The following is a 23478-nucleotide window of genomic DNA, read 5'->3' as shown; positions in this document are numbered from 1 at the left end:
AGAGCAAACCCCGCTCAGGTACTTACTGTCTCAAAGATATAGAAGGCAGAGACCTCCCCCATCCATGGAATGCCGAGCACTTGAAGCGTTATTTCCAGTAAAATAGCGTCTCCTATTTTTGTATTATTCAATTGTTGTATGTTCCTTTTTGCCAATCTGCGCACTTGTTCATTTTTGTCCTTCCCATACACGGTGTAAATTTGTGATCGACAGATTGTGCCTTAATGACAACAATTTCACATCTCCATTTATTTGTGTTGCGTCTCTATGACAAGATTTGGACAAAGCCTCAGTCCGACTGAGCCTTCCAAGCCTCAGCTAGACTCAGCATGAAGAGCTCAGCTAGACTGAGGTAACCAAAGCCTCAGCCTAACTAAGCCCTCCAAGCCTCAGCCTGACTAAGCATGAAAAGCTCAGCCAGACTGAGTTAAGTCAGGCCTCAACCAGACTGAGCATGAAGAGCTCAACCAGACTGAGCATGAAGAGCTCAGCTAGACTGAGGTAACCAAAGCCTCAGCCTAACTGAGCCCTCCAAGCCTCAGCCTGACTGAGCATGAAAAGCTCAGCCAGACTGAGTTAAGTCAGGCCTCAACCAGACTGAGCATGAAGAGCTCAGCCAGACTGAGTTAACCAAAGCCTCAGCCTAACTGAGCCTTCCGAGCCTTAGGCAGACTGAGCATGAAGAGCTCAGCCAGACTGAGTTACTAAAGTCTCAGCCCGACTGAGTCCTCCAAGCCTCAGCCAGACTGGGGATGAAAAGCTCAGCCAGACTGAGTTACTAAAGCCTTAGCCCGACTGAGTCCTCCGAGCCTCAGCCAGACTGAGCATGAAGAGCTCAGCCAGACTGAGTTAACCAAAGCCTCAGCCCGACTGAGCCCTCCGAGCCTCAGCCAGACTGAGCATGAAGAGCTCAGCCAGACTAAGTTACCAAAGCCTCAGCCTGACTGAGTCCTCCGAGCCTCAGCCTGACTGAGCATGAAGAGCTCAGCCAGACTGAGTTAACCAAAGCCTCAGCCCGACTAAGCTAACCAAAGCCTCAGCCCGACTGAGCATAAAAAGCTCAGCCAGACTGAGTTAAGCCAGACCTCAGCCAGACTGAGCATGAAGAGCTCAGCCAGACTGAGTTAACTAAAGTCTCAGCCCGACTGAGCCCTCTAAGCCTCAGCTAGACTGAGCATGAAGAGCTCAGCCAGATTGAGTCAAAACTAGTCTCACCCAGACAAAGCATGTAGTTAAAACTAGTCTCAACCAGACTTAGTTAAATCTTAGTTCGTTTTTACCATTCATACAAATTAGCTTACTTATCCATTTTTACCACTTATACAAGTTAGGTTACTTGTCCAATTTTACCATTTGTATACTTTCTTGATAAACTTTACCATTCAAAAACAACAACAACAACAACAACAACAATAACAAAACTGGTACTTTTATTAACAATTTGCACGATTATACACTTCATTACAGAAACTACATTTACTTCATTACAAAAAAAAAAAAAAAAAAAACAACAACAACAACAACAAAAAACAAACAAAACACCCTGCCCTTAATCCCCTTCGCTTGACGCGAGATCTTCCTCTTCTACCCCCTCGTCCAAGGAAGTCTGAGCAACGTTGTCTTTTCCTACTTTCACTAGATTGAAGTCCACATCTGGGAACAACCCTTGCGCCTTATACTTGAAGTTCATCCAGCCGTTGTCCTAGTATTGGCTCCTCTCGTGCTTGTAGAAGTCTAATCGCTGAAAGCTTTGGATCGTTTCTTCTTTGCTCCTATCTCCAGCGGCCACTCCTGACGGCCCAGCACCCCCTTCCCTCTCCTCAGCCAAGCTCTTAGCGACCGCCCCGTCAATGGCCTTCTGGAATTTGGCAGACCTCTTAAATTGCTCCACAGCCGCCACGTAGAGGTCTGGGTACACCGCCCTTTCCAAGGCCATTTTGGCCCTCTCCTCTGCCAGTGTTCTCTCTAACTCCGCGATGCGCCCATCTGCTTCTTCCTTGTCTTTTAAGGTCTGGTCGTGCAGATCTTCGTTGTTGGAGAGGGCCTCTTCCAACCTTTCCTTGGCGGTGTTGCAGGCTTCTTAGATCACATTTACCTTCCTCCGTTCGCCCGCCAGCTCGAATTCCAACAATACCGCCTTGTGGTGCACCACTTCCAGCTTCGATTTGGTGAAAGCGAGCTCGGAGGCAGCACGCTCTGCCAAGTAGCTCTGCACCCCCGTCAATACTTTCGTCTTCTTCGCAATTTGCGCATAGTCTAGGCCCTTCGCACAGGCACTGCGTGCGGCTTTCCTCCAGCCCGCCATCTCCACTCTTAAATTTTGAAGTTCAGCCCTTACCCCCTCTAGTTGGGCCTTCAGCAGCTCTGCATCCATCTTCGCACGTGCCGCCTTATTCAGTAGGGCCGCCGCCAAGGCCGTTGCTTCCATCTACGCTGAGCAGAACCCCCTCAGGAGGTCGGCTTTCGTAAATTGCGCCATCGACCGCACGGCCGCATCCTCCACTACTCCTAAGAGACAATCTGCGGTGACCCTGGCTTCGCCCCCTTCTTCCGCCGAACGGTCGGCCACCACATGAACATGGTACGTGGCGGTCTTCAATGCCACCCTCGTCTCAAATTTACTCGCCCGCCCCTTACCAGGACTTGGGTACACTTCTGGTATAGACCCAATTTTGGGAGATTGCTCTCCCAATCCCTCGCCTCCGGCCAACTGTTTTGGCTCAACTGCGTCACTCACCACTTGGGCACTTGGACCCCCATGGCCTCTCCTACCACTTGGATACTTGGGGTCGCCTCCGCCCCGCCTTCCTTCACCTTCTTCAAAACTGGCCCCCTCTCACTCTCCTCTGCAACCGCCCTCATTTTCTTCTTCTTCAACACCTCTTCCACCTCTTTTCTGCTCCTCTCCTTCAGTGGATCCACTAAGGGCAGCAGCGGCGCATAATCGGCCAGATCCTTATCTCCCAACGGTTTAGGGCGTAGTCGGACTCGCTCCTTCGTGACCGGCTTAGGCGCACGGCCTAACTGTGATTCTTTATATTTGTCAACTTTGGCGAAGGTCCTTTTATCCTCCACCTCTTGCATCTTTCTCCTCGCCTCCAACTCTTCTAGTGTAAGGTCCCCCTCGGTCAACTGTGGCCCCAGACTTAAGGCAAACAAGGTTGAAGGTTGGATGAGGCCATCCCATTTCACGCCCTTCTTATCCCTTTACTCCTTCACCTATTTAACCTTATCCTCTGCCTTTGCCTTTGCCTTCAGCCTTGGCTCCACTGACTTGATGGGAATTTTCCACGTTGTGCGCACCCCCTCCCACCATTTGCTGACACGTAGAACCACTGTGGTCTCCATTCCTTCACCGACGATGGCAAACCCGCCACCGCTTGCAAGGTCACCCATATTTCTTGTTGACCAGAGGCCTGGTAGCAAGAAAAGAACTCATCTACTGTCATCGCTGCTCCCCTGGTCGCCCATGGCCATGCGATCGTGTAGGCCAGTAATATTTTCCACACATTGGGTATGAGCTGACCTGGCGCCACCTCTAACCGATTCAGCACATCCACCACTATTTGTGGGAGCGGCAGCCTCAGACCGCCGCGCAACGCCTCCTCGTACAGTGTGAACTCCATCGAACGCGCATTCGACGCCCTCTCCTTGGCCGTCGGCAACTTCAACTCTGTCTATGCCGGAATCTAGTCCTTCTTATGCAGCTCCTCTAACTCCTCTGCTGTAAACGTCGACTTATCAGCCTTGGTGTGCCAGTGGTCAGGTCCCACATGGCTAATCGACCTCGCGGTCATGATCATGGTGGACGGACGAGGTCGCACTGCTTGCTCCGCCCCTCTCTTCTCATGCCTTTCCATCCTATATTGCTCCTCCAAATCCACTATGTCGTCTTCACCCAATGCCTCTAACTTCATGGCTGTCACTTCGTTTCGAGCCATCTCTTTTATGTTTTTGTATATTGTTTCGGACGTAGGTGCGAGGAAGTTTGCAAACTGTTGGAGGGGAGTGTCAAAAGAAACGAATAAGATCAGGTCTGGGATGTGTTGGTTTCTCGCAATGAGATATGTAAAACGGATAACTCCAAAAACCCATGGTTTGCCTATTTGCCAAGGATCAAGGTTAAAATTTGCCAGTTTGAAAATTTCAAAAATTTTACAACCCCTACTTTTTCCACGTCCAATCCTAGTCGTAACCTTTCGCTTCCTACTAATGTATCACCTCCCTTACCATTGGTTTAGATCTTACCAGGTGTACAACCACGATTCCCCCCTTTTCCTCTTCCCCGTCTATTTCACTTCGCATCATCACGTGCCTCATCACTTCTCGAGCCTCGTGCGCCGCCACCACCTCGACCCCTTTTCGCGGTCGGCCCATCTCTCGGTCGCTCTCTACGTTTGACCCTCCTTTACGATCGACCCACCTCTCGGTGGGTCTTATCGCTCGACTCCCTTTCGCGATCGGCCCATCTTTCGGTCGGTCTCCGCGCTTGACCACCCTTCGCGGTTGGCCCACTTCTCGATCAGTCTTCTCGCTCGATCCCCTTTCGCGGTCGGCCTATCTCTCGGTCGGTCTCCGCTCTCGACCCCTCTTTGTGGTCGACTCTCCTCTCGGTCGGTCCTCGTGCTCGGCCCCACACACTCCCCATCTTCTTTCTTATTCCTTTCGTTGGACTAAAGTTGCACTTGGGAATGGGGGACTATTGACATCGGTGGGCCCACAGAAGCTTTTGGCCCACCACTTAGAGCCCAATTCACGGTTCAAACACTAAAGCCCAACACCATTGAAAACCCAACACTACACCAGGAACCAATGACATCTAAGCACTTGTCAAGAAGGGAACCAACCACGTAAGCAGACAAAGATCCTGCAAAGTTATTACACTACACATCAGCCATTAATGAGACTCCTGCAGCGTTAAATGCGATAACCCCTTCATGTCGGAACGGGTAGCCTCACTGTGAATAATGCAAGCTAGAGTATAGACTTTCGGCCAACACGATAGGTCGGAGTGGACAAAGAAACGATAGACAAAGGATATAAGAAGGTTTCCAAGACACATCAAAGGTTAAATTCTCTATTATTATTCTCTCCCTATCTCTACTCCATCAATCTCCTCTCTTGTAACTTGATCGTCGGAGGATCCACCAGGGGACTCTTGTTCCCCGTTGGATATTTTTCCAGGCACACCAGCGAACTCAGTAACTGGTGAGAAGTACAGGAAATGTGGGTCAGCCCAACTCACCCTCCTTTGAATCAACAACATCATCAACTGTTAATTAACTTAATGATTTATTAATAAAAGAATCTATTTGTTATGAAATTAGAAACCTTAAAGGACATAATATAATTTTTAGAACTACATGGAATAATTTATAATTTAAATAAACCTCAAAGGGTGTGTTTGTAATTTACTCTACATTTTATTATAGTAGACAAATTATAATATTTCATTGAATTTTTTTTCGATTATTAGATAATTTTTGCAATTTCAGATGGGGCTTTATCGTCTTTCCAACATACCTCTGTTGCCCAATTTGGATTTTAACAATGATACATTTCCTAATATTAGACTTCTAATTGAGCTCTAATGATGTGAAAATTTAAAAACAAAAAATAAAGGTCAAAATATCATATCAATGAATGAGATCCACCCTTAGAGTTCATATTTCAGAACTCTTAAACATTTTTCTTAGAATTTTATTTCCATTTTTCAACACTCTAGCACGGGGGCTTTTCCCATATTAGGCCTCTTTTACATCTTATTTCCCAAACTAGGCCTAGTTTGGACGGATTTCCCAAACTAGGCTAAAGCGTTATTACAAATTGCGCTTTCACTGTTTGGAGTCCAAAATTTGATGAATAGTGAAAGCGCTATTGAGAAACGCGCTTTTAATTAAGAAATTGTTATTCCAAATCACGCTTTTAGTATAAAAAAAAATTTCTGAAGAAAACGCTATTTGAAATCGCGCTTTCACTGTGCGTATAATTTTTTTTTTTTTTTTTTAAGAAAACGTTATTTGTTACAACACAAACCAAAACCAGAACCAACCCACACTCTCACTCTGACATAGGCACACACCCACACACACTGAAGCATTGAAATAATATAATTTTTATATATAATAATAATTTATAATAATCAATTATATAATTTTTATAATTTTCATAAATATAAATCATTTTTAGGTTATAAATGGTTTGATTTATAATACGTATGTAAGGGTAAAAATTTTTATAATCAAAAATAATTTTTGCAATTTTTATAATAAAAAAAAATTATAAATTATCAAAAAATAATTTATAATACGTAAGTATCATAAAATTTTTTATAATAATTTATAATACGTATGTATTTACTTTAAATAAATTATATATAATACGTATGTATTATATATATAATTTTTATATATTTACTTTAAATAAATTATTTTTGATACCTATGTATTATATATATAATTTTTATATATTTATATATTTACTTTAAATAAATTATTAATAAATATATAATAATTATTTTATAAAATAAATTATTAATAAAAATTATTGATTGTAAAATAAATTGATTATTTTATAAAATAAATTGATTATAATTTTTATTAATAATTATTTATTGTATATTTTTAAATAATTTATAAAGATTATAATCAATTTATAAATAATTTTTGCAATTTTTATAATCAATTTTTACATACGTATGACAATAATTTTTATAAATTATTTAAACCATACGTATGTAAGGGTAAAAAATTTTAGGTTATGGATGGCTTGATTTATCATTTATCAAAAATTTTACCCTTAAACCATACGTATGTAAATGTGAAGATGGGTTTACTTTAAATGTAAATGTGAAGATACGTATTAAATTATTTACATACGTATTAATTATAAATTTTTATAAATTATTTTTGAATAATACATACGTATTATAAAATGTGAAGATGGGTTTACTGTAAAAAATTTTAAATCAAAAATGTAAAGATTTAAATAATACATACGTATTATAAATTATTATAAAAAAATTTATAATACATACGTACTATAAAATTTTATTAATAATTTATTTTATAAAATAATTATTATGTATTTATTAATAATTTATTTAAAGTAAATATATAAAAATTATATATATATATAATACATACGTATTATATATAATTTATTTAAAGTAAATACATACGTATTATAAATTATTTTTGATAATTTATAAATTATTTTTGATTATAAAAATTACAAAAATTATTTTTGATTAGAAAAATTTTTACCCTTACATACGTATTATAAATCAAACCATCTATAACCTAAAAATGATTTATATTTACGAAAATTATAAAAATTATATAATTGAATATTATAAATTATTATTATATATATAAATTATATTATTTCAATGCTTCAGTGTGTCTGTGCGCGCCTATGCCAGAGTGAGAGTGTGGATTGGTTTTGGTTTTGGTTTGTGTTGCAATAGTAAAAACGTTATTTGAAATAACGTTTTCTAAAAAAAAAAAATAATTATACGCACAGTGAAAGCGCGTTTTCAAATAGCGTTTTCTTCAGAAAAAAATTTTTATACTAAAAGCGCGATTTGAAATAGCGATTTATTAATTAAAAGTGTGTTTTGCAATAGCGCTTTCACTATTCATCAAATTTTGGGCTCCAAACAGTGAAAGCGCGATTTGTAATAGCGCTTTAGCTTAGTTTGGGAAATCCGTCCAAATTAGGCCTAATTTGAGAAATAAGATGTAAAAGAGATTTAATATGGGAAAAGCCCCCTCTAGCACGAGTTATGTTAGGAATCTCAAATAAATAATCAAATTTTCTATGAAATTGATGATTTGTATGGATCACACGCCATGTGGGCGGTTGGATAAAAAATTTAGCCTCCGTTTAAGAAGTGGGTTAACTTTTTGGCTTTTTGGTTTTTTTAGCTATTTTAGCCTGGGCTTAAAAGCTTGGTTTGGGAAGGACTTTTTGGCTTTTTTTAGTTTTTTTATGAGAGAAGAATGTAATGATTATGGATTTGATGTGATGTTTTATTTGTTATGACTTAAATAATCTATTTTATTTTTTATGACTAAAATAGTAAAAAAAGTCTGCAAACCCACTTGCCAACATGCTTTTATTTAGATCCATAGCCCGCCGTTCTTATGTTTTTGCTAACTTACGCGAGGTGCGAAATGCGCACCCAACGACGTTTAGTCTTCCGTGTCCGTATTCTGGGATCGCTGACCATGACGTGTACTCGATGCAGAAAAGGTGCGCATTCACGCGTGGTGCGCCATCTAGCCACTCCCGCTTATTTTATTTTTTTCAATTACCAACCGCTTTCTGCCTCCCCATCTCCTCATTGGCGCGCGCTCTCTCTCTCTCTCTCTCTCTAGATATATATTTGTTTATGTTATCTACATGTGCACTTGTTGTGTGTGTATATGTATCTGTGGAAGTGCCTTTCTCAAGTCTCTTCCGATCTCCAAACTCTTTTCTTGATTGAATGAGATTGAGATTTTGAATTTGAATATACGTTTATGCATTTGAACTTGGCTCTGAAGCGCTCATTCACATGAGATTTGAGCTGTGGAAGGTTTGTCAAGTTCGTGTATGTATGTATGTACGTACAAAGCAGCTTCCGATTCCGATCAGAAATTTTTGTTCAATAAAAGTTTTGAATTCATTGTATTGGAAGTTGACTTGAAGAAGTGAGTTTTTTCAACGTTTGAATGTGTTGTTGTTGAGAGAAATGCACTGTTCAATGTTTGATTTCTTCGACTCGATGATCTGCAGAAATTTGCAGAGACTGTACGGTCAATTAGGATTTGATTTGTTGTTCTTTACGTGAGGAGTTGAAGTTGTCGAAATTTGTTAGAGAGAGAAAGCAAAGGGAAGGAGAGAGAGAGAGAGAGAGAGAGAAGCGAAGCGTGTGGGTGAGATTGTTGTTCACGTGCAGCTTGTGAAAATGCCGCACAGAACGACTTACTTCTTTCCAAGGCAATTTCCGGACCGTGGATTCGATGCATCGTCAAAAGCATTTATAGATCACGAGAAGACAATCTCCAAAGAGAGCTTTATTAATGGGGAAAGCGACAGAAAATCGTCAAAGATCTCAAAGGAGGTCATAGTCGGAGGCAGGAAGAAGAGCTCAACTGTATCGGATTATCTCACGGGCGACACGATTCACGGAAAACAATTGGCTGCTTTTGTCAATTGGTTGAGTGAGAAAAAGGGAGAGAGGTTCGGTCACGTGAAGTTAAAATTGGACGGCGGCGATGACGATGAGGATCACGAACAACACCCGCTCTTGCTTCAACCTCCGCCGCCGCCGCCGGAACCGGTTGTTGCCGGTAATGACCGGAGTTTTCCGGAGGTGGATGGTGGTGCAGCCGGTAGAGGACGGGGATTTGACCGGCAGGTGTCGTTGCAGAGGTTGTCGAGTGGGAGTAGTTATGGTGGTGGTGCGGCGGCTGAGGTGGTGGTTGGTGGTGGCGGTAGAGAACGGGGGTTTGAGAGGAAGACGACGTCGTTGCAGAGGTTGTCGAGTGGGAGTAGCTATGCTGGGAGTCTGTTTTCGGGGACGACATTGGATGGGAATTTGTCGAGCGGTGGTGTGAAGTATTCTCAGTTCTCGACAACAAGGGAGGAAGAGGAGGAGGAAGAGAGTAGAGAGAGTTTGGCTAGTAAGTCTCGAGAAAGCTATTATTTACAGCTCACATTAGCTAAACGCCTCTCCGAGCAAGCGTCGCTTGCCAGTGACCCCCTCCTCTTTCAACTGTGTGGGGCGGATAGTCTCATTGTATCTCCTGATGCAGAAACTGTTTCGTATAGACTCTGGGTACAATATCTATCCATTTTTCAAACTTAATTATGTGCTAATCTATTAAAATTAACAATATCTATTCATTTTTCAACCTTAATGGTGTGCTAGTCTATTAGAATATCATGATTTTCCATAGTCAGGGGCAAATCCAAGATTATCAGTATGAAATGGGATGCGAAAGTATGTTTAGAGTTCCTAATCCTTATAAATTTTAATTATTTTAAAAATTTTAGTATAATATACAATACGTTTTAAATTTTTGGGGTGCAGTCACCCCCTCCACACACCCCCTAGATCCATCCTTGATTGTAGTTGAAGCTAAGCTTGGGCGTCGCTGGCCAAAAATTTGGTTTATGGGTCATTTTAGTTAAGGAGTATGCTGTTTACTTGCATTTATCTTTGCCTAATCAATAAATGCTCCACTTTTCAGGTTAATGGTTGCTTGTCATATACTGATAAGATCTCAGATGGATTCTACAACATTTTGGGAATGAATCCGTATCTGTGGGTGATGTGCAATGACTTGGAGGAAGGTAAACGGATACCATCTCTGATGGCACTTAAAGCTGTTGAACCCAGTGATGCATCAATGGAGGTTGTTATTGTTGATAGATATGGCGACACTCGTCTTAAGGAGCTAGAAGATAAAGCACAGGAACTGTATTTTGCAACAGAAAATACCTTGGTGTTGGTGGAAAAGCTAGGCAAACTTGTTGCTATATATATGGGGTAAGTGTCAACATTTTTCTTAGGTTTACTGCTTGAGCCTTTGTCTCTTTCCTTGTAAAGACGGGTTTGAGTGTGTTGGAATTTAAGGGGCACTTTTCCAGTGGAGCAAGGTGATCTGCACGTGCGCTGGAAATTGGTTAGCCAGAGATTGAGGGATTTTCAGAAATGCATTGTGCTTCCCATTGGCAGCCTCTCTACAGGACTGTGTAGGCATCGCGCTATTCTTTTCAAGGTGATGACATACACTATACATCTTTTTCATTTAGGAGAGGGAAAATAAAAATAAAAAAACCTGGATTTCTCTTTCTCCATGTTAAATTATTTTTGGTAGGACCAAGTTTAGAATACAAGATGTATAACTTTGTATTCTTATTCTTTCCATTATATATCTTTGTTTGATTCACAGTTCATTTTGTTTGATTCGTATTTTATGAAACTAACCCTTATTATTTATAATTGGAAGGATAATTCCATCCATCTTGTGTAGATCTGCTCTTCTAAATACTTTTTAATGTCGAGATAGTGCAGCAGAATGACATGCTATTCTTCACATTGAAATTAATAGAACTTCAAAAGAAGGTGAAGCAGATAGAATTTATTGTGAAATACTAGGAATGTACTTCCGGTGTGTTTCTTTATTTTGCTCCTTGTTCTTTTCAAAATTTCCAGAGCTTAGCTATGAAAGTTGTAGTCAATGTATCAGATTGAGTGCATAAATTGATCTCCAGCCAGTTATGCTGCACACAATATTTCTGCCTCTTAATGTATATATAAGTGGTGGACGTGCAGGCGGGTGGGCTTGCAGATGCTGGCTGGATAATCTTTTGTTTGTTCGTGTTCGCATAAGTGTATTGCCTCTGATAATCCCAATATGCAGACGGAAAGAAATCAGTAAACTAACAGATGATTTCTTTTCAATTGCAGAAATTGGCAGACTACATAGGTCTGCCTTGCCGAATAGCTCGAGGTTGCAAGTACTGTGTTGCAGACCATCGGTCTTCTTGTCTCATTCAAATTGAGGATGACGGGAAACTTCCTAGGTAACATATTTTTTTTCCAGGCTTTTAGGCTTTACAATATCCTCCATTAACTACTATTCGAGTACAATTGCTAAGGTGATGTTTCTACTTGCTTTTTGATTTTTATGTTGCACTAACCTTGAAGTGCTGCATGACACTTGGTCAAAAAAACCAAGTCTGATATATGTGTTAGCTTATACCATAATAGATTTTGCTTCTAGTTTCATGATGGCATTAGAATCCTGAATAAGTTGATTAGAGGATGATCACTGACCTGAAAGTTGTTACATTATACAATAATGTCTTTTGTATGGGGTGGTACTGATGCCTCGGATATTAGAATGCATATGCCATCAGTGATAGAAATAGGATCCACAAAGTCCTTGACCAAACAGTTCTTTTATTATGTATCTCTTATTTTCATTCATTGGTGTTTATAGACGCATATATTTCTTAACAGGGAATATGTAGTTGATCTAGTTGGGGAACCAGGAAATGTCCATGGTCCAGATTCCTCAATCAATGGAGCTGGACTTTCCTCAGTGCCTTCACCATTTCAGATTTCACATCTAAAAGAGTTTCAACAACCTTACATAGATAACGCATCACATTGTCAGATCTCAAACTCAAAGCACACATGTGCCCCTTCTGAAAATCCTCTACATTCAGGTAAGTCATATTTGCATACCTTGGGGCTTGTCATTCAAATTCTTTCTGCATGACAGCATCACTGGCTGATGGCAGGATGAATCATTCAGGGTGAAGATATAAGGGTACCTTGAGATGTTCAGATTCAGATAACATAGTTTGCATATTAGAAAAATTAAGGGACCAATGTGCCAGGAACAAAATCTCTGGCACTGTATATGACTCAGTTGAAGAATGGTTTAGCAACTGCAAATTAGATAACATGATGTACCTTATACGTTTACTTATCACACGTCTGGGTATTATTTATTAAAAAGTTTGTGTGAATTTTTTATTTTATTTTTTATAGCTTTCTAATGCAAATTCACATAGCTCAGATTTTCTGTTCCATATTTGCAATTTTTATTCTATTGGATACACCAGAATACTAGTCATTGATTAACTCTAGAAAAATGGATGTGCTAGAGTTGTTTTGTTGATTTCATGGCCATCTAAAGAAGCTTGTTGACCATTCTTTATAGTATGCAGCTCTGGCAAAAAAATTAACTGGATCCAGAGAGATGCTGATTTCACCAAATTCACTTTTGAGTCTGAACTTTTACAGGCATTGGGCAAGTTCATCCAAAGGAGGATATTGGCTTGCATAAAAATCCGAGAGAGACCATGTATAGTCCAAGTGATCAAGGTTGTGGAGGAAGTGAATCACCTGAACGTCTGGATGTTGGTGCTGCTGGAATATCAAGAGAGGAATATTCTAGGCCTGGTGGAGAGAACGTAGTCAGACAACACGCTTGGAGAAAAGAAATTTTTGTATCTGGAAGTCCAAGTATAAATACTCCTCTCAAACAACCTAAAGTAAACTTACCTTGTCCATCGGATCTCATGGAGGTCAAGAGTGAACTTGAAAATCAAGGCATATTTCCCAAAATTACTGTCCCAAGATATTTAAACCTTGAGCCTTCTCTTGCAATGGATTGGCTTGAGATCTCGTGGGATGACTTACACATCAAAGAGCGCATTGGTGCTGGTACTTTTTGCTAACTATCTATTTCCAGAAAGGTTTTCTTGAGGTTTTTAAATATTATTTGGAAGCAATTGTGGGAGGTAAAATACTCTTTGTTCCTCTTGCAGGTTCTTTTGGGACAGTGCATCGTGCTGAATGGCATGGATCGGTTAGTATTTGGACCTTGTTATTTCTCCATTGATTACCTAATCCTGTTAATGCAAGTATGATGCTACATTCATGGTCATATTTTATTATAAAAGTTGATGGATACTAAATACTTTTAATTGGGTGATATTCTAGTAATGTTTAGGAGAATTCTACAATATACACCTCATACCATATGTACCATTAGTTACACCATTTACTTATTTAGTTATGACATTATTTTGAGATGTTTAGTTATGTCTCATGGGCCCCGTTTGTTTTGGGTTATATGGAGGGAATTGGGATTCATAGTAAGGTGAGACCCACTAATATCATGTTTGTTTTGAGAGATGGAAAGGAGATTCGTAATCCCCTTCGGACTACGAATCTCCATGGGGAGGGGATTAGATAGGCCCGTGAGCCTTGGTATTAGAAATTAGACCGCCGAACTATTTTTTTTTTATTTAATTTTTTTTTTACATGTTGGGCATTTGTTTTTAACATTAATATTTAATTTTTTGTATTTGTTGTTAAGTAAAAATCATTCTTTTATTTGTTTTATTTTTTTCTGGATTTTTTTAATTTTTTTTTTTTACATGTTGGGCATTTTTTTTTGGAACATTAATGTTAATGTTTAATGTTTTTGTATTTTTTTATTTGTTTTATTATTTTATATAAAAATAATTTAACAATCCCTACACCAACAACTATCATCAAAACAAATACAATTTTACTTAATCCACTCACTATCAATCCCTTCACTATGAATCCCCTCAATTCTATCTCTGAAAACAAACGGAAGCATGTAATGTTTGATTATAAGTATGAAGTTATATTATTTTCTTCTTTAGTTATAAGGTGCATATGTATGTTTATCATCCATCAATTCATAATCCAGAATGCAATTCAATCATTTTGAAATGGTGTTTCATTTTTTAGCCCTCATATAATACAACCCTTTATTTCAGCATTAGAGATCACACTGCATAATTCAATACGAGCTGTACATAGTTAAGAGAAGCTTGCTTCAAATTGACATCATCAATGCTATTGAGGGCGTAGAAGCGTTTAGACATGCGCTCTTAATGCATTTCTACATCTTTCCTCTTGAAAGAACAACGTTTCATGTTGAGATATTCTTCTCTGGCTTGAGAGGTGTAAGGATCCCAGGCACCTAGAAATTCAGTATGAATGTGTGCAATAAGGGCATCGACATTAGGAGTTTCTCTGATTGGCACAATGAGAAAGCGATTAATAGTGGTATGGAACTGTTGCATACAAAATCAAATTGACTCTCAGTTGTTTATGGTTTAGTAATTTATCAGGTACAACAAAAGTGAGTAATGGATATTATTGAGTCCTATTGAGAAACTCCAGACAGAAATTCTGTCCAAATTTGGTATTGGTCTTGATTGTTGCACCGTATTCACTCTTCCTTAAGAAAAATATATTGCATGCTACAGGATGTTGCAGTCAAGGTTCTAACAGTCCAAGATTTTTGTGATGATCAGTTGAAGGAATTCCTGAGGGAGGTATGTATTTAGTAGACTGAACACTCCTCTGCTTCCCAAGACACTATTAAGAGTATCTGCTCTGTTATTAGATAGGTGTTGACTGAATTAGAACTTCCATCTGAAGTGCTAGATTTGTGCATGTGGTTTCATATATCAACATATTTTTTGAGCCATAAATTGAATCCATTTATTTCCAAAACGCAAGTGTTCAGTGCCTTTCTTGTTTATCTGTAGCTTAAGTTGTAGTTGACTTTTTTTAGGTTGCGATAATGAAGCGCGTTCGTCATCCTAATGTTGTGCTCTTCATGGGTGCGGTTACACAACGGCCACATTTGTCAATCGTGACAGAATATCTACCAAGGTAAAGACATTTTTTAGTTCCTAATGCATTGTCCCGCAGTCTTGATGGCTGTGCCACTGCCATCCTTCTCACATGGGTCGGTACTGCAGCGAGAGAGGGGTTGCTGGACGCAGTCAAAATTGTTGTGAATTTAGCAATTTGCTTCCTGAATTATTTTATTATTTGAACTACTTCTATCTAAAGCAGGTGATGGAAGGCTAACTTTGCACAAATCCTGATTTTGTGGAACAGGGGTAGTCTATACCGCCTCATCCATAGGGCAGATGCTGGTGAAGTTTTGGACCAAAGGAGGCGCTTACGCATGGCTCTGGATGTGGTTTGTAGTGGGCTTTACTGTTATGAACCTTTTCTATTGTTAACACTTGCTGTTGTATTATTAATTTATGATATTGCACTCAATGCAGGCCAAGGGTATTAACTATCTTCATTGTCTTAGCCCTCCGGTAGTTCACTGGGATCTTAAATCTCCAAATCTGTTGGTTGATAAAAATTGGACGGTGAAGGTACATCTATGAATGTTATAATCTTTTCCCTGTTGCTAGTCAAACAACAAACTTAAGCTTTATCTTATACATTATGCTCAGGTATGTGATTTTGGGTTGTCCAGATTCAAAGCAAACACTTTCATATCTTCAAAATCTGTTGCTGGAACAGTAAGTCTCTCTCTCTCTCTCTCTCTGAGCATAAAGTTATATTATTGGACCAGAACATAAAATAAAACTTACTGATGAGAATGCTAATCATGCCTACTGACTTGAGCTGAACCTCCATCCCAAACTCTGTATTTAGGTGTCCCTGATTCTTGATTCATGAGCAAATTTCTACATGCTTCTGATGCTAAATTGAAAAAGTGCTACATAAGCAATCAAATCCACTGAGCAACTTCATGCTAATAGGGGCATTTAACAAATATTTAGACCATATTTGGTGAGAATTGTTCCTAAGCTAGTCCAATAGTAATGGAAGCGTCAAGCTGTCTCAAAGGTCACAAGCAAATTAAAATTGCTTCCCGACATTCAAGCCAAGTTTTTCTGGAAATATTTCTCTCTTTTGGAATAATAAAATAAACCTCTCCCCAAGTCCCGTGCAACAATTTGCTACAATTACTTGGAGTCGATTAGTTTTACCAAAATATCTTAAATTCGAAGGGAATTACCTGACACCCTCTTATTCTTTCAGCTGAATGGACATGACTTGGGTTTCTGAGATATTGCTACAAGAAGTTATCACTACTTTTTCTTTATTGTTCATTGTTATCTTCTTTCTTTTCTTTCTTTCTGCCCCCATTGTCGGTAGTGGGCTCCTTCGCCATCCTTGATAGAAAGTCGAATATTTTGATCAATATCTTGCAGGTTGAGAATTTTCTTCGCAGTGCATCAATCAAGCATGTAACTCTCTTGCTTTTCATTTCAGCCTGAGTGGATGGCCCCCGAATTCCTTCGAGGAGAGCCCACAAATGAGAAGTCCGATGTCTACAGTTTCGGAGTAATTTTGTGGGAGCTCGTGACCATGCAACAACCTTGGAGCGGACTTGGCCCTGCCCAGGTATATTCTTCTTCCAATTATCGTCATCATCATGGACTCATTATCCACAACCACAAATGATTTAACATATGCAATGCACATTGAAAGAGCTATATTTTGACTTTTCTGGGTTTACATTAAATTGTAAAATTTCAGGTTGTCGGGGCTGTTGCTTTCCAGAACAGAAGGCTTGCGATCCCGAAGAACACCTCCCCAATATTAGCTTCTCTCATGGAATCTTGCTGGGCAGAGTAAGGATGTTCCCTACTAGTTAGAATTGCTTTCAATATTTCAAAATTATTATAACAAGGAGTGATAAAAAGGGCATTCATTAGTTTACTTCAAAACTTGCATGGACACATGACACAGACTGAACACTAACACACTGACAAAAAATTTCAAATTAAGCATTATCTGTCACATTGTTTGATGCATCGCATTGGAGTCTATTGCTATTGGCCTCCTTTTCACAATGTTCAATACTTTGATATATCACATGTCCGCTATCTGACATCCTCGTCTCTCTCTCTCTACAGTGACCCTGCCGAGCGCCCCTCGTTTGGGAGTATTGTTGAAACGCTGAAGAAGTTACTAAAATCTCCACTGCAGTTGATACAGATGGGAGGGCCATAAAAGAGTCTTTTCCAGATGGGATTTAATCCAGGTGAAGCATTTGAAACCCCTAAAGCCGAGTTTTTGGAGTTTGACCATAATACTACACTATTACCAGAGAAATTCTGGGTATATCTAATTTCTTACACTGACCTGAACCTTGTGCTGTTTCAGAGCAACAAACCCATATATTATGCTTTATCTAACCCATTTGAAAAAGGCTTACTCTAATCTGGCCAAAAGTTTTTAAGTGTAAATGCAGAAAAATTGGATCTCTCTATTAGGGTTTCATCTGGATATGCCCATTCTCCCATATATGTTTTGTTGCAGCTTTTTCTTAAATTTATGAATTTAAATATGATGTAAAAGAATGTTTATTCAAAAGTTGGGAAAGTAGTCTTTTTAGCTTTTGATTATAGATTATCTACTATGAATTTAAATAAGATGTAAAAGAATGATTATTCGAAAGTTATCTTATTTGATGGGAAAGTAGTCTTTTTAGCTTTTGATTATAGATTATCTACTATGAATTTAAATAAGATGTAAAAGAATGATAATTCGAAAGTTGGAAACGTGTGTTTTCAGCTTTTGATTATATATTATATACTTTTTAAATTAAAACAACCTTTTTAACTTCTGTTTACATATAGATTATCTACTTTTAACTTAAAATAAATTAATTGCCCTAAGCTCATTTCTCATGGCAAGTCTGAATTATTTACAACTTATATTTATAGTGTTGTAATAATGTGATGAAACTCGTGAGATATTTTAGCGTGTGTAAAAGAATTCATTGGAAACTCATTATGCTTTTTTATAGAAATAACAAGAAGAAAATTTGCAAAACACATGAAAGTTAGTAATTTTTTTATTTGTTTTTTCTTTTTATTTGCAGCTTTCTTAATTTTTATTCAGAAACTGTTCATATATATGATGATGCAGAGTTGACTTAATGTGGTGTGAGTTATATTTAACTCTGATTGATGTATTTTAAATTCGAAGTAATTTTTTAAGGGAAAATTTCTGAGTACGCTACATTTTTGGAGTTCTATTGCATACTACTTACCATTTTGGGCAATAGAACTGATCCAGGTTTTTCCTCCTTAAAATAAATAAAAACTGAATCAAGTTCTTTATGGAACTGTTTTGTAAATTTTATTATATTACTTCGATAAAAGTCTTTTGTCAATGGCGTTTTGCTAAGATATTATGGAATTGATTCAATGTAAAAATTTTAGAGGCTACAAATATAATTTCTCTAATAAGAAAGGCAAGTTCTGTTTATCACTAATAATCTTAGAAGTTTGAGTAATAATCTTAGAAGTTTGAGATAAATATTATGATCTAGTTGGGGAAAAATGAAATTAAGAGATAATACATAAATATAAAAATAATTAATAATAATTAAAAAATTCAATATAAAGATATGACAATTATTTCTTTCATCTATATAATTAATGAATGACCGATAATATTACATTTTTTATCATCTTTTTGTATAACCATCTCATGGTCATGGCTGCATTAATTAAGTTGATTCCATCAATGACTATTTCCAAGGGAATTGTGACACAAGATATGGTAAAAAATGTGATCACGTGAACGGTTCAGATTATCAAAATGATCCCAAAAATGGCACAGTTGATTGCACAGCAGTGGCTGCTGTGCACCCCGCACAGCAGCCACTGCTGTGCAGCCAATTGGGCCCTTTTTGGGGTCTATTTTGATAATCTGAACTGTTCACATTTTAGAATGCATTAAGTAGAACATACCTGTAAAAAATTAAGTTAATCGGATATCGTTTATCCATTCATCCACACACATTTGTATCTACAAAAATAAATAACAATGTAATTTAAAGTATTAAAATGAATACAAATGTGAGTGGATGAATGGGTAAACGATATCCGATTAACTTGATTTTTTACAAGTTTGTTCTACTTGATATATTCTAAAATGTGAACGGTTCGGATTATCAAAATGACCCCAAAAAGAGCCCAATTGACTGCACAGCAGTGGCTGTTGTGCACCCCGCACAGCAGCCACACCAATTCCTTATTATTCATGAATGACTTTGCCCGGTGGCAGAAGAGAAATGCTATGGGTGTGTTGGGTTTGATTTTGAGCGAGTGATTTTCAAAAAAAGTTTAAGAGAGAAAGTTTAGAAATTTTTTTGATTTATTTGGTTGTATATTTTGAAAGTAATTTTGGAGTTTGGAAGTTTGTGATGATTTGATATTTTATTGTAATTGAATAGATGTGTGTGAGAGAAAAGTGATTGAGAATGAGAGAGGAAAAAGAAAAAGTAATTGATTGATATGTAAGAAAGAGAAAGCGATTTTGAAAATTTTTTAAGAAAAATCTCAAACTAAACAATTTTTTAGAAATTTTTTTCCAAACTCATCTCTCAATGCTAAACCAAATATTCTATCAAACCTCTCACGTGAGGTAAGACTCACACAAATTCACATGTGTGTGGATCACCCACCAATGTGAGAGGTTTAGTAGAATATTTGGAAGTGCCTAGCATAACTCGTGGCAAAAAAGATAGACCCTAAGAATGAACTCTAAACCCAAACATACTGAATACGATCCTATCTAGTATTTCGTGAACTTAATCGATACATGTGATTTGTGAATAACTTTTAGAATTCAGAATTTACTTTCTTTGAAGGTTGGGTCCAATGTAGCTTTACCTTGAGAAGTACCTCATTATAAATAATAAAATAAAATAAAAAGAGCAAAATGTAAAAGAATTTACGTATAGGTCTTAATAGGTAAAATTATTATCCAATAGGTCCTGTGAGAATTAATGACGTTTTTCATTAAATACTGTTAAAAAACGTCACTAATTGTTAATTTCAGCGACAGTTTAAAAATTATCACAAAAAATGTCACTAATTATAAATTTTAGCGACAGTTTAAAAAAAATCATCACAAAAAAATGTCAATAATTTTCAACTTTCAACAACAATTTAAAAAATTCGTCACAAAAAAAATCACTAATTGTAAATTTTAACAACAATTTATAAAAACGAGACCAAAAATTCTTAATTGTCAAATTTTAGCGACATGCAAAAAATCGTCTTAAAAAATTATTTTTACAAATGATTTTATTAGAACTTATTTTTAATAAGACTTGATAGAAATTAAGTACAACTACTAAGACCTATTGATAGTTTATCCCAAAATAAATCTATGTGAATTAAACTTACTTTTAAGGGAGTAAAATATAATTTTATTAAACTTGCAAAAACCCATACGTAATTTTTACAAATCTCAAAATAGAATATTGTAATTTACCCATTAAAAAAAAAAAAATGAATGAAAGAGAGTCCTGAGAATACATGGGTAGTCTTGACGAGGTCCTCTCAAAACTTCATCGTTGGGGTAAATAAAGAGAATGAAAGAGAGTCCTGGGAATACATGGGTAGTCTTGACGAGGTCCTCCCAAAAACTTCATCGTTGGGGTTGACCCCGTGCTCCCCACGACAGAACTTCCTATTCGGTGGAACCAAAATACTTTTATTCAATCAAAAATTAAAAAAATATTCAACAAAGGACAGTATATTCAGTACACCAAAGCATGTGATTTTCCATGGACCCTCTAATCTTCAAACATCCCAATAACAAAGCTTCATCATCAATCCAAAGCTCTTCAAATCAGTAATCAAGTTCTTCACTTTTAGTTTAGAAAAAAAAAAAAAAACTTCTTCAATTCGATTGGTGCAGCTTTTAGAATAGATTATAGATCATAGCTTAATACATTAAGATTATAGTTTTGAACATCAGTTTTTAATATGTTTGTTGTAGTAATTAGATTATAAATTTTAAGTTGTAGATTACTATCTCTTTAAATAAGTTGTAAAATGACTTTTTATTGTGCAATTATCTTTTTTGCCCTTGAGATTCCAGATTCCAGAGTAGGGAGAGATATAAGGGGGGGGAACTGTTTATAAAGGAAGGATAATCAAGTAAATTTCTAATTAAAAAATCTTCCTACACAAGCAAAAAGTTGAAAACCACCCTCTAAGGACATCTCTAACCCTTAGACTCAAACTTGTATCAAATTTAAATTTGAACAAAAATCTTGCAAAACACCTCTCCACTTCTTGACTCAAATTTATATGAAATTGAGTTTTACCCATTTTTTAACCCAAATTAAAGGAGATTCAAATATATACTCAAATTTTTTCAAGACCATTTTGGAGCTTTCAAATTTACCACTGCCATTATTGAAGTTTTACTCAAATTTAAGCTCAAACCTAAGTTTATCCATTGGAATGTCATATCAAATCAAACTTAGATTTTTACTCAAACTTCGATTTTTAATCAAATTTGAGTAAAAATTTAGGAGCCAAAGATGGCCTAACAAACTTTTTAAAATCAGTTTATTTAGCCTCAAATGAGTTGAAATAAACTTAAATTATTTTACAATAGGCCTACATAGACTTAGTTTATTGGTTTTGTAGTAATGCTTGGTTAGTTGGCTTATTGTTTATTGACTAATACCATTCTAAAGCAAGGCAAATACCTAACCTTAAGAAATTGGGAGTGTTGAGCAAGAATTCTAAGGTTGACTCTACTCTAAGACAACTATAAATATACCTTGTTGTATATGATAAAAATATAAGTTGATTCAACAAGGTTGAACTAGTTTGCCCAAAAAGAGAGCCTAAAAGAGAACAAAATGGGAGAGTTCAATACTGAAGTGTCAAAGGTTATGAGGATAAGCAGGGCTGTGTGCCTTTGTGCCCTCCTGGGATTGATTTTTAGTGTCTGTCTGGGCTTATGTTTGAATGTCTGGCCAAGGAATTTGGAAGAAGATAACACAAACCACTTTAAGGATAAATTTGGTGAGTTGGATTTTGTTTCACTTTCCGTATTTTATCTAAATATTCGGTATCTACTTTTTGACTCACTTCTATAAAAATTAATTTGTGTTTCCTAGAAAACAAAAACAAAAATGAAACACAATAAAAAAAAAAAAAGTGATAATTCTCATGTCTTATATCCCATTTTAGCTTTCAATCTTATGCCTCCTAATAGACATTTTGAAATACAACTGCGCAGGTCAATCATACAACATTGTGGCAAGGAGGATTCATGATGGCTTCATCACGTTAACGATCAAATTTCTCCATTTCTCCATTGCCAAAAGTCTACAGTTCATATACTTGTGGCCGCTGAAGCCTGTGCCTTCAACTACATCATCCTCCATGCTATTTTGGGTTTCGTTGACTCGATCAGTTTCTTCGATGTATTCTTGATTTTTCATTTGTTTAATCTCTTTTGTAAAGTTCATTCACGCCAAAATTCTGTCCTCACTAGTTGAACTAACACAATTGCATTCACCTCCATGACTCCATCATCATCGGACATGAAAACAGCCCAACATTTCCGCCCATAATTACTTTTATCCAGTCCACTAAAGAAACCTGGACACACATGGAGAGGGTTGCTTCTAATGGAGATAGCATGATTTGAGCCTACTTTGATTCTACGGGTCACATCATCTTCAACCTCTCTCTATTCTTATTAATTAATAGAACCTACATAACAAAATTGCTCGCCATTCGGTATCTCCAGCCTTTCAACCTGAACTTCTCTATTAGTTCTATTTCTATTGCAATTTAAAGTAATATTCTATGTGTTCAATTTCAGTATTACTTAACCACTCAAAGTGCTTGTATTCTATCTAAATTTCTAATTTAGCATTAATTCCTCTTTTTATATCATCCACTATGACAAATATCATTTGCAAAATAGCATAAATCATAAGACATCACCTTAAACGTGTCTAATCAATACATCCATAATTAAGGAAAATAGGTAAGGACTTGAGGCTAACTCTCGGTGTGATCTTCGAGTAATTAGAAATTCATTTGTTTCTCTTGCAAGTGAACTAAATGTAGTCAAAATTCCATTATACATGCCCTTTATCGCATTAATATAACCTCTTTTGTCAATATTTTTTTCTCTAACACCACCATATTATATCTCTAAGCACCCCATCTTAAGTTTATTTTTTTCTAAATCTATAAAAACTATATAAGCATATTCTTCTTCTTTTTCCTCCGTATTTTTCTATTAATCTCCTTAGGTGAAAA

At 37.1% G+C, this 23478-nt stretch overlaps 1 protein-coding gene and 1 long non-coding RNA gene across 5 annotated transcripts; both read left to right on the top strand.

Moving 5' to 3' along the window:
- Positions 1–8312: 8312 nt before the first annotated feature.
- Positions 8313–17880, top strand: LOC114285997 (Protein kinase superfamily protein). Of its 4 annotated transcripts, none has more exons than XR_014365028.1 (15): positions 8313–9826; positions 10242–10540; positions 10628–10772; positions 11465–11580; positions 12020–12228; positions 12812–13234; positions 13339–13379; positions 14821–14889; positions 15132–15232; positions 15464–15548; positions 15637–15735; positions 15817–15885; positions 16585–16777; positions 16913–17007; positions 17293–17880. XR_014365028.1 is itself a non-coding variant. In XM_028229084.2 (15 exons), exons 1-15 carry the CDS (start codon positions 8954–8956, stop codon positions 17387–17389), a joined length of 2793 nt encoding a protein of 930 aa, XP_028084885.2. In that variant the 5' UTR covers positions 8313–8953; the 3' UTR covers positions 17390–17880. The 4 variants fall into 4 exon arrangements, 3 of the variants coding, with proteins under 3 accessions (XP_028084885.2, XP_082777869.1, XP_028084884.2); XM_028229084.2 differs by having other exon boundaries at positions 15637–15675; positions 16646–16777; XM_082921743.1 differs by having other exon boundaries at positions 15637–15711; positions 16646–16777.
- A 4115-nt stretch (positions 17881–21995) lies between these two features.
- Positions 21996–23026, top strand: LOC114285999 (uncharacterized). Its single transcript, XR_003637378.2, has 2 exons — positions 21996–22224; positions 22442–23026. It is a non-coding gene; the product is annotated as an uncharacterized LOC114285999 (long non-coding RNA).
- The last annotated feature ends 452 nt before the right edge of the window (positions 23027–23478 follow it).

Source organism: Camellia sinensis, chromosome 3 (assembly GCF_055761805.1).
Source record: "Camellia sinensis isolate YWXY chromosome 3, ASM5576180v1, whole genome shotgun sequence".
Classification (NCBI taxonomy): domain Eukaryota; kingdom Viridiplantae; phylum Streptophyta; class Magnoliopsida; order Ericales; family Theaceae; genus Camellia; species Camellia sinensis.
The sequence above is the reverse complement of the archived record's forward strand: the minus strand, read 5'-3'. Positions and strand labels throughout refer to the sequence as shown.